This window comes from Malurus melanocephalus, unplaced genomic scaffold (assembly GCF_030028575.1).
Source record: "Malurus melanocephalus ecotype Western Australia unplaced genomic scaffold, MMel_1.1 scaffold_81, whole genome shotgun sequence".
NCBI lineage: Eukaryota > Metazoa > Chordata > Aves > Passeriformes > Maluridae > Malurus > Malurus melanocephalus.
The window spans coordinates 1,542,083-1,554,461 of NW_026623313.1; the positions used below are offsets into that span (position 1 = coordinate 1,542,083).

Below are 12,379 nucleotides of genomic sequence, written 5' to 3' on the forward strand. Positions count from 1 at the left end.
CAAGTTCTGGTAATAAGCCTGTCTCTGTCCAATCACCTGTCTTAAACTTTTACGAATCTGTTTSTCTTTTACTGCCCTAAAATCTGTTTACAATCGGTCAGTAGATTTAAATTAGTTGCTATCAAGGACAGACTACAGCAGCATAATCAGATAAGCAATGTTGAAGATTTATTTACATGAACAGAATGTAATGACAGTGTGAGGCTTCTGATTATATTTTGTAAAAACCTATGCTTGGATCATTGATTTTAGAATACATGTAGCATGATTTTTACTCTTTTTTTTCTGAATAAACATAAAAGAAGATATAACAAGCTAAGCAAGATATAATAAGCAAGAAATAATAAKAATAATAATACATAAGAATAAATACATAATTAAGAATTGATGCGTAATACTATGTTCCTATTAATACATGGTAGCAGAAATAATTATGAATACTCAAGCATGAAGATCTTATAAATCTCCTAAAGAGATTAGAGACGTGCAAAAACTGAGGTATGAGAAGAGAAAAATGTAGGTATTTTGCAGAGCCTTGGGAGACAATAGTTTAAGCAGGACAATAAATGCACTGTATTTGTGATGTGGACACGAATAGGTATTCCATGTTTTTCAGCTTGGAAACAAGAGAGTCATGAGTAAGATAGGAGCATCCTCTTAGAGAGTTCAAGTGGAACTGCAAAATAAAAAATTAAGAACTGTTTTTCCTTCTCACATACTTCTTGATAACTTTCCTGAGTTGTTGTAGGTCACCCTTTTCAAAGTATCTCTTTGAATTTGGTGGGGGAGGAGTGTGTTAAGTTGTGTTTGATGTCCATTTGGACATAGTTTTGAAAATTTATTTGGAAAACCTCATTTGCATATTCAAATTCAATTTTGTGGTTTGGCTCTGTGGAAGCAAATTTTTGTATGTGCTGTGTCCTTCTTGCTACTTCTCTGGAGCAGGGTAAAGGTGAAAGGGGGTGGGAAGAGAAAAGAGATTGCAACAAAGGGAGTGGGGAACAGGTCTGGTGAAGAGGAAAGCGTTCCATGGGCAGAGACAAGATACAGAAACTGGCCAATTTCCTCAAAGAGGAAATGGAGGGAAAATGTTTAGATAGACAGAGGAGGAGAGGGCTAGGCACAGGAGATTGGAGATTTTCAAGGACCCAAGGAGTTGAAGCAAATTGTCTCTATAATTAATGAGAAAATGATAAGAAGGAAGCTGGGACAGTTCCAAGAAATGGAATACATTAGGAAGGGAGCAGATATGCTGCTGATGAATGAGTCAGTGAAGTGGTGGCTGCAAGCAGGATGGCAGCAAAAGGGGAAGAATTTGGTACACAAGGACTGAAAGGAGGAAAGTGTCTAAAATGTGGGTACACTTGCATATTTTACAAGTAGGAGCAGAGTTGGACAGGTGGCCCAGGAACAGAAGAGGACAGCTGTACTTCTGCATTGCTGGGCTGTGAGGCTTGGTAAAACTGGAAATTCCTCAGCTTTAGAGGTCCTAAGGCTTTACACTTCCCTGCTGTTTGGAAATAGGTGTGAAGATGYTGTCAGGGTGTGAGGCTCTGCTTGACTTCTCTGCTGCCATGTCCATATAAAGTAGCTGAGTGCTGTTGAGTCAAGAGATACAGGTGTGTGCTGTGACTGCAGCTGTTCAAACCTTGCCAAGCTGGAAACTTGCAGGGCTCCACACAGCAATGTGTGACTTCTCAGAATTTTGTTTGTTTAATACTCTTTTAACATTTTAAGTTTATAATTCAGTAGAGAATTCAGTCTCAAGCAAGTTCATCTGGCTGGATGGTAATAAAAGACTTGATCCTTTCATGCCAGTTTTGTGTATCCTTTTACTGTACTGAAGTCTCTCCAGATTCCCTTTTGTACCTCTTGTTATACTATCACAGAAATATTGTACACCRAAGAATTTGTCAAAGTTCTTGTAGAGTACAAAGAAGATTGCTTAATATGTTTCTCTCTTCATCTCTGTGGTCAGAACTTATCCTCAAAAATGGCATAATACAGCATTATATGGAAAGAAGTAGCCAAAGAAGGGTTTTCATATTTCCTAAAAAGGGAGAAAAAATGAAATACAAAGACATATTTAAGTCTTTTTTCTGTATTTTCCATATCCATAGAAGCAATTATTTTTTTTTTCATTTCTTATGCACAATGGAGTTATAAAATTGATTTTTTGTGTAGGTGGTTGAAGTTTGAAGAAGATGTAGAGGATGGTGGAGAGAGGTGGAGCAAACCATACGTTGCCACACTGTCACTTCATAGCTTGTTTGAGCTGAGAAGCTGCATCCTGAATGGCACAGTTCTTTTGGACATGAGAGCTAACTCCATAGAAGAAATTGCAGGTATGTATTGATGTTTCATTTACTGGTTATGAAATTAATCATAAAAATTAAATGCTTATGAGAAGGTTATTGCATAATAATCAGTTCAGTTTAGAAACTCCTAGTAAAGTTTTTCTCAATGTATTAGAAAAGAAACTCATGTCTGGCCCAGCTAGTAAATATTCTGTTTATATTTTTTATGTGGTATCTGCTGCTTTAAGAATCAATTTTTGTATAAAGAAGAAAATTAAAATGGAGGAAAGAGGAGAGTTTGGTCAGTTTTAATTAGAGCTGGCATGTTCTCTGCTCCTGCCATGCTGCCTCATGTGAATGAGGCTTGTGCTGACTTCTACAAACTTAATCTACTCCTATGCCAATTTCAGGCAATCTAGAGAAAAAAAATAAAAACAACCAAAAATACAGGGGTGATTAATTGTAAATAAGTTGCATGAAAATAGACATGTCTCTGAGTTGAGAATGAAATCAGGAGGAATGATATAAAGTGTAAGGTTTAAAAGAAACTTTAGTTGCATTAACTTCTTAAGATAAAGTTGAGTACATTTTTCCTAATAGAAGTGTATTTGGCAGTTGCAATTCTAAAGCTTTTGAGAGCTTTTGAGCCAGAGAGAACATAATGGATGAGTCTGTCCCAAAAGTATAAGGGAGAATGAGACTAATGCCATTTTCCGCTTTCCTGGTGTTTCCCTTGAAGACTGTAATTAGTTCAGGTAAAGATACAAAGGACAAAGCAAATAAAATTTTCAAATGCTCAAGATTATCAGGAAAGCTATTTTATGGGTGATGTATAAATTATGTAAGTGTGATGTAAAATTTATTTTACTTACTTAAATTATAAGGGAGGTATTGTTTGGGCTATATTTAATAGTGGAATTAAAATTGGCTCCCATAGGGGTAACTGCTTTTTCCTATTTACTTTTCCCAAATTGTTTATGTCAAACTGACGCAAGATATTATTAATACAAATCTGCAGAAACGTGTGTGGGTTTCTACTCTGTGCCGAGATCTGATTCTTCCATGACTCATAGTCTGAATCAGAGCTTCARAATTTGTCTTGATAATGATAAAAGATAAACACAAAGAATAAAAAGAAGCTGATTTGAAAGAACAAAGGTGTCGATCAGTTTGTTGTCTTATTATTTATTTATAAATAATTAATAAGTACTTAGATCAGCTGCTTGATGTTCTTGTATTACTTTTTTGCTTAAGTAGTGCACTGGGATTTTCAATCTTGAGCTTTACATTCTTAATCCAGAAATCACTCAACTTTGTCCATAGTTGGCTAAGAAAGGCCTTCCAGAATTGTTTTTATTTAAATAGGTAAAAAAGTAAGGATTAATGCAAAAAACCCAGCTTCAGTGAGCATCCCTTTTTTTTTTTTTTTTTTTTTTTTTTTGAAGGTTTTTTTTATTTTCCAATATTGTGAGGCCATAATTAATTAATGTTTAGAATCTCTTAATCCTTAGTTGTAGTGATTTTGTTTTAGTTAATGTAGCCAAGGATTTGAGAATTTGTAATACTAATATTGAAACTCTCCACAGATGTAAGTTGTTCTTTAGTAGAGAATTTGGGGAGTTACCCTCATGCAATTTTMAGTCAGCCCTAGTTGTGGCTTATCTTGATTTGTTGATTAGGAAAACTTATTTCTTCTGAGAACAGGCTTTAGGATGGCTTTCCTTAATTGGCACATACCATTTTCATTTAAAAAGAATCTGTTGTTGTGGCAGATGTGGATGCATTTTATGTCTTACATTATTTGCTTGAAGTGGTAGGCCTCCCTTTCTGATAAGGTGACCTGACACATGATAAGGTTTGCAGGGGTTGTGCTTTGTCTTCGMGAGAAGATTATATTTTTCCTCCTCTGCAGATTCAATAAGCAATGAGCTATTCTTTTTTAAAMAGCTTTGCAGCAGGTGCTTCTGGCAAGTGAATCATTCTGTGAATTATTCACGTTCTGTCAGGTTTCTTTGAAGAGATTTTATTTTTTAAAAAATTTTCTCAAGAAATARAATTGCTACTCCAGTTGCTTTTCTCTCTTAGCATTACTTCTGCTGCAGCAWTGCTGTTTTCCTTTTCTTCAGTCAAGTTCCTTTGTAATTTGTTCCTCTAATGCTGTGTGTGGAATCCCTGGTCTGCAGTGATTAGAGAATGTGCCAAAGAGTGTGGCACACAGGAGGCAGCGCTGTGAGAGGGAAGGACTGATAGTGGTGGCAACGAGCACGCCACCGAGGTGTGTGCCACGTATCTTAGAAATGTGGTATCTCCAAAAATTATGGCAGGCAGCTCTTTTTACATAGAAGTGATGGCTRAAGATTTCAGGCAACAGAAGTGACTTCTGGACCTAAAGATGAGGCAGAACTGGTACTTTCAGGAAATCCTTTATTGTCTGTTGCTATTCCTTGTCAATAGTTATAATCCTACTTACATTGCACTATACAATACAAATACTGTTTTCACCAGGTACTGATATGTATTCCAGTTGTACCTGATAGTCCTGACAATTTAGAATTTAAAGAAATTGTCACTCTCACCCGTTAATTTCAATTTTATTCAACATTCAGCTCTTGTTATTTGGATTGCTAGCATTCTCATGCCTGGCTTGTCCAGCAATCCTGGTAATCACTTTTTGTTTTGTTTCACTATTGCTGTGTACACCACCTTTAGCAGAGTTTGTGAAAACAGGTTATACCCTATGGTTTGARGTGGTACTCTTGAATTAACTTTGATTCTTGTGCTTCTGATTCATGGTTTAAAGTTTTGGGTATTTTTTAATGCAATCTTTTGATAATGCTACTGCATTACTATAATACATCATCCTTTGAGAACAAATACATTATTTGTGCACGTGTACTTTCTTCTTACTTCCCTAATGCTTTGTTAGTGAGAAATGTGTGCTGTGTATTTGTTGGTAGTGTCTTGCTATCTGGGCTATATTCCAATATYAAATTACATTTCTATTAATGCAGTGCCAGTCTTCATATCCTTGAAAGAGGAATACTTAATCTTCCTTGCTAAATTGAGACTAAGAATTCCTATTTGTTTTAGTCAAGGCTTTTAATCTATAAACACTTATTCACCAAGGCACTAAACTCTCAGCACTTAGCCCTTGAGAATTTCTATTATTAAAGTCTGTGTTTTAAARCATTAATGGACTTGTGGTAAAATCTACAGATAAAAGCCACCTTTTATAATGCTTGCATGGTTTCCAGAACCTTTTGTGTTTTATCCCTGGAAACTCTGATAGTTCTGCATAAAAATATTTAGATGTCGTTTATGTCATGAGAAGTTTTGCATCATCCTGTATTCCAGTACATCCATTCTCTGTTTTTTCTTTTCATTCCAACTGTCATATTAAAAAAAAAAAATCATATAGAGGATTGTGTATTTCTTTGGACAGGCACACGGTTTTCTTTGTTGCTAAAGAGCTTATTCATACCTATAGTGCTGAATTCACAGACAGCATCTTGTTATAATAGAGACTTCTGAGATGAACTTCCAACACTGCCATCATGCATCAGAACAACATATTTGTCCCTAAATTTTCTCAAATTATTCTTAATTTTTTGTATGATGGATTTTCTTTCTCTTGAAAGAAGCTCATTTCCTCTACTGAACTTTATCTGATTGAAAAATACAATTTTTATTAAACATATTTTAGGGAAATTATTACTATTTCTAATATGTGATGTTATTTTTTCATGTGCCTTYGCAGTGACTCCTAAATCAGTAAGTTAGCACTCCATGCACAAGGAATTCCTTCGAACATTATGTAGTAATATTTTATCGATCACTTCTGTATCGAACATATGCTAAAAGGAAGTCTGAAAAATCTATGTAATCAAAACAATTTATTTTGGAACTTGTCTCTTGAGGAGGTATTTGCCAGAATCTGGCTGTACCATTAGAGAGCAGCTTCACTGTGTTGTTCAAGTTGGCAGATGAAAATGTTCTCTTTTGATATTTTCATTTAGTTCCTTTGAAACCATGTAGAGTCTCAGATTACCATCTGGTTTTTTGATTATAACCACTGAATGAACCCAAAAGGTTCCTCTATTTAACATATGATGCCATTTTCTGTTGTTTGGTTCAAAAACTATTCAGTCCAGCCTTTAATGGCAATACTTTCTTTACAGCATGAGCCRCAGAACTTGCATATTCTTGTAGTTATGCAGAGTGTTCTGTGAACAAATGTCAAACCTTGTCAAATACAAACTGTGGCCTCTGTTGCACAGTGGAGCTTTGGTGATTTGCACTTATTTCAAATATTCCCGTTTGTTTAAAATGATTTAATTGTAATAATGGTTTCTTTTTAAAAGGAAATTTTAGATTTGCCCTTGCTTTCCAATCTCAAGATCTGGCTGTTTTTTGCCAAGCAGTCTTTTGTATGTTCCTCACGATCGAATTTTCCATCTGTGTAACRGCTTAATCTTGTGATTGAGGTCACCGGACTCTGTGCTCAGCAACTCAGGGCATTACATCCCAAGTGTGCAGTTTTATTGATTTTGTTAATATCATGTTAAGCTTTCAATCTGAACAAGTCTCCTTTTGCCTTTGTTTGCTTTAAGGTATATTACTCCATAATAATGACGTATTTTAACTGGCTCAAGTTGAGATTTTATTTCACTGGAGCCTTTTGTTTCATCTAAAACACTCATATTGTGTTATGTTTCTGACAGTGCTTTTATGGTACATTTAACTTTTATTRCAAACACTGTAATAAAGCGTGGGATTGCCTGTGAGTAATCTGCTTCTCTGTTTGACCCTACACCTGTCTTTTGCTCAGCTTTCACCTTCTCACTTACCCAGGTTTTTACATTCGTTTGCTTTATTTTCAGCTTAGCATGTGGTAATAACCTCTACAGAGAAACTATTCGGTTTTGTTTCTTTGTCCGTAGCTAAATTGTAAATCTCGTACCAACTTTTAAGCAGCATGTCTTTTTGCTGTTGTTGTTTTGTGTTTTCCTATTTTAACAACAAATGTGGGAATCTTTTTAGATTGCACAAGTCAATCTCAGCTTGCAAAATTTATTTTTTTTTTATGAGGCATCCATTGTGGCTGCAGTTCTGAACTGCAAGCTGGGAATTTTGGCCTTGTCTCTACAATTTACAGTTTTGTGAAATACATGCTCTTGTTCCTCATAAAATTGCATAGTGTTATTTTGGAAAGTAGACAGTTTTCGTTCTTTCTTTCTTTTTCAAATATTTTAACTGAAAACTTGAACCAAATAATTTCAGATAAAGCTGGAAATAGAATCTGTGTCTCRGAGTGCTGGAATGCTCTGCCCTCTTGGATGAGCAGCTAAATCTGCTGGCTTAGATAGCTTGTTTATAATCAGCATTGTAAACRATGTAAATGGGTCTTGGTTCAGCAGCACAGCCCAGGAATTCTGATTGTTGGGTTTGTAGAGCTCCTAGTACCTGACTCACTCGGGAAGGAAATATTTGGGTTCCTCTTTAGAGATGCACTAAGGTAAAGGACAGTGTTTTAACTGATGGTATTCCACAAACCAATGCATTAGGATTGCTTGTGTTTTCCTCTTCCCTGTCCTTAAGGGGAATGACCACAAGCCAGAAAAACCTTGGCTTTTAAAATAGGTTTTGTCAGCTATCACAGAAATCATGATCCACAGAAAATCCTATGTGTTTTGTATTTCGTCATAAATCTCTCATTTTGTCTTGCAATTGTACACTTAGAAAATTTGGARATGTTACTGGCACACTTACTTGTATATACTGAATTCAGTTTCTGCTGTAAACTGTCAGTGCCAGCCTATATCAGGAGAGTACGAGCCCAGCAATTTTTTTTTTGGACTTCACAGGTATTTTGATACAAATGGAGTATGTTTTATATAAATGTATTCTGTGTTTCATCTGAACATTGTGTGTGTATTTCATGTGAGGTGATGAGCACTCTGTGAACCTGGTGCAGTGGGGAATGAGCTGTGGCCACACTCGAGGACCTCCTTATTGTCCATTTGCTTGGGCTTGTGGTGAGCACATGGTGCTGGCCACGAGTCTGCACAAAGCTGCAGTGTGTRACAGATACCTCCAGAGTGAGTGGAAGCAGCCAGCCTGCTTTAGCACCCTTGCTGACTCTAGAGGTGGGACAGATGGGATTKTCTTTGCTGGGCCACAAGTGAGTGACACTGCATTTGAACTGATACAAATTCTCTGCAYCCCAGTGCTGTAATTCACAGCCTGGGTAAATTGTTCACAGGTGATGATGAGTTATAGTTGAGTTACTATAATAGCTTGTTAAAGTACTCACATGGCTCACATTTACTCACAAAATTAATTTTATATAGATGAGGTATTGTAACTGAGTCTGAATGGAGAAAACATTGTTGAAATTGTATGAAACCCCAAGTTCTTTTGAATTATTTTAAATGAGCAGGTCAAGGAGAATATCTGCCTTTAACAGCTTGAAAAAATGATTTAATGGTTCCAGCATTAATCAAGATTCCTTACTGAAGAAATGTCCTACTTCAGTGTACTTGATGTCAGCAGAAATATTATGGTGAGAGCATTTAATAGAAGGATAAATGTGCTGGTGGATRTTCCACAGGTCACATCTTTCTGACAGCTTTGTGTGGTAGTGAAGCATCCTTGAAAAATGTAGTAGTACACTGTATCTCTGGCTAGAAGGGGACTGTGCAGAATTTAAAAGGGCATTCAAGAGGAAAATTCTTTAAAATAAAGATTCTTTACTCTTTTTTGTCACACGGAGTGTGAAGAAATGGCTACCTGTTCTAGATACAAAAGTGAAGGCCAGGGCTTTGAAAGTATGTACAGCTTCAACTGATGTGAGCATGTAGACTCTGCTGCTCACAGGATTAAGGAATTACAGTCTATTCTGAAAATTAAATGTCTAAAGTGCTCCTGTTAGCCATTTACTCTTTCTAATTTACTTTAGAAAGAAAGGCATTTACTGTCTTTCCAATCAAGGGTGTTATTGATATTGMAGGGGCTTGGGCTTTTAAAAAATATTTTGAGAAGCTTGGGAAGAAACTGAGAAGGAATCCCATAATGATAGGGGCAGATGGACAGTCTTTCTTACTCCTGTTCAGATCTGTTCAGGGCTTGGAAAAAGGGTCAAAATACAGCAATCTGTCAGAAATTTGACTGTGTTTAAGGTCCTACAGCTGCTACTGCAATTGGGTCTATGGCAAGAGAATGACCACTGGAGGGACATATCAAAACAAGAAAACACATCTTCCCTCTTTCCAAAGCTGAATGCATCTTCCTTTTTAACATGTGGTAGCAGTGCTACAATAAAAGGGAAACTGCTGTAAAAATCCCCCCAAAAATCAAGGTGAGCCTCTTTTTTCTCTCTGGCAGGAAATCAGAATTGTTAGTTGCCACACTGACACCAACTGTGTGGCTCCTGTGGCTGTTACAAGTTTAGCAGAGCATCTAGGCAACGAAGAGGACAGGGATTTGATTTTCTTTTTCCTGTCATATTTTCTCCTYAAATGGATAATCTTAAATATTGACATCATCCTCAGCAGTTAACATATTTTACTATTTAATGTGGAAAATACTGTTATTCCAGGAATGACACCATACCAGTGGAGTTCTACTGATCTGTAAGCAAATGGATGACCACAACTGTAAATTTATTTGTTCTATAGGAATCTTTTTTTTTTCCAGCTTTTCCTTTTGATATCTGTCTTAGATCAACTCAAAGAAGTTAATATTTGATTTTGCACCTTCTACAGTTTGTGTTTTGTTCAACAGAGTTAAAAAGGAAAGAACAGAGGGTARTTTAAATTGTGCTTTAGCACAGATGCCCTGAGTTATAAATTTATTATTTACTATTTATTTTTTTCCTTTGAAGATCCCCTGTCATATTACATAAAGTACTGTCCTGTTTTGGGAATTATAACATGCAAATTCATGTACTAAGAGTGTCTAAAAGGAAGATAGTCATATCCTTAGGGCAGAGGCATGTTTCAAAAGGCAATAGAGTAGAGGAGRAAACTAAATATTTTTCTTGGAGCTGGAGCTTGCTTTTCATTTTTCATGTGTTGCAAATTCTTGCCTCCTGCCTAAAATATTCTACTATTTTGTGTGCGTGTCCTCTTAGAGATGTAGATTCATTGGTAGCTTCCTCATCATAAGTGAAACATGCAGGTTTTTTGTTGTTCAGCTCTCAAGCAGCTGTGATCCATTGGCTTATGTTGATACTGAAAACTTCAGAAAAACTTGTGTATTTTAAGTGTATGTGCATAGGTGACTGTTAGCAATTAAACTGTGTATTTRATCAGCATAGTTATTTAATGCTTTTTATTGTCTATCTTCTATTGCTCTTGGCAGTTATCAAAGACATGACATTATGATGCATCTGCTTTTTATTTTTTCTGCTCTGCTTGCTTTTCCACTGAGTTTACTGGTAGATATGACTCTGGCTCCAGCACAGAATCATGAGCTGTCTGGATTTTCAGTACAGAGAGTTTTGGATTTAGCTTATTATATCACTGTTTTTGTGCAGTACAGTTTCTTCCAAATGAAATACAAGGGGAGCGTGTACTTAAATGCTGTTATACTTCCTTTGATAGAGAATTAATGTTTTTTCCTTTATTTTTCTATTAAGCATTGTTTCTGTTGGTAGCAGTACTTCCCCAAATAATAATTTTTTWAAAATCCCACAGAATTCTCAATTCTTTCCCATTTGAAACACATTATGCGTGTTGTATGATCATGGAATCAGAGTGATTTGGGTTGGAAGTGGACCTTGAATGTATCTGGTTCCAACTCGCCTGCAGTAGGCAGGGCCAGCTTTAACCAGGCTGTTCAGAGCCCCATCCAGCCTGGCCTGGAACAGGGATGTGGCATCCACAGTTTCCCTGAGCAACCTTTTCCAGTGCCTCACCACCCTCACAGTAAAGAATTTTTTCCTAATAATTAATCTAAAACTGCTCTGAATTTATGAAGTCTTAATTATATGAAGTCTTGCCCTATCTTTCCTCCAAGTTCCCTTCAGGCACTGGAAGGCTGCAGTTAGTTCACMCCAAAGCCTTCTCTTTTCCAGGCTTAACAATTCCAGGAATATCCAGCAGTAGAAATGGATTCTATTAGGTATCAACAAATAATGCAACACATTTTTCTGTATTGTTTTACYTGACCTTTCTTTATATTGCACCAAAAGTATTGTGATTATAGTTATAAGAAAGAAACAGTTGGACTGTGATCTCCTGTGGTAAATACAAAGGGAATAAAAAGTTATTTCCTCACAGCAKCCAGTCCATTGTAGGAAATAGAATAGGGGTTATTTGGGAAAAAAAGACATCTTATATACATCATAACCYTGGATTTAAATATGCTATGTATGGGAGTGCTTAATGACTGACTTCAAAGTCGTTCCATAGGTGACCTTAATTTGTGAACTGCCTAATTTTCTGAGGATTTTTATATTAATAGCATCTTTTTCTCCCCCCCCCCCGCCCCCCCATCTTGCCTCTCTGAGGGTGAAACACTTCTAGATAAAAGTTATCATTTAATTCTGTTGTATTAAAGGAACTGATGCTTTTAATCTGTAATCCCATAGGGTACTAATGATTATCATTGCGATTTAGAAGATGAAATGTTTCCTCTTTCCCCTGTTTATTATGTTTTTATTTATTATGTGTATGTTTTCAGATATGATTCTGGATCAGCAGGTGGGTTCTGGGCAGCTCAGTGAAGATGTTCGTCACAGAGTGCACGAGGCATTGCTGAAACAGCACCACCACCAGAACCAGAAGAAGCTGAGCAACAGGATCCCAATTGTAAGATCCTTTGCTGATATTGGAAAGAAGCAGTCTGAGCCCCATTCCATGGATAAAAATGGTAATGCTTTATTTTGCATTTTGAGCCTTCAGTCACATCTGCCTGTTTGGTATTGCACGTGCTTTGTACCCACAGTTTAACAGCACGATTCTGCTCTSAAAAGCTGCCCTGTAAAAGGGGCACTTTTTGCACGAGAGAGGCTCCTCTTATGCCATCAGAAATATACCTGTTTAAATTTGAAATTTGGGTACCTTGCACAATTCAGGGCT

The 12,379-nt window shown here is 36.5% G+C and overlaps 1 protein-coding gene across 2 annotated transcripts in view; it reads left to right on the plus strand.

The window, feature by feature from the left end:
* The window catches only part of SLC4A10 (solute carrier family 4 member 10), a 114,695-nt gene that overhangs the window by 48,879 nt on the left and 53,437 nt on the right, over positions 1-12,379 (plus strand). For both annotated transcript variants that reach the window (XM_057367648.1, XM_057367649.1), the window contains 2 exons: positions 2,185-2,345; positions 11,982-12,170. In XM_057367648.1, coding sequence (XP_057223631.1) covers positions 2,185-2,345; positions 11,982-12,170 — 350 coding nt within the window. The remainder of the gene's footprint in view (positions 1-2,184; positions 2,346-11,981; positions 12,171-12,379) is intronic.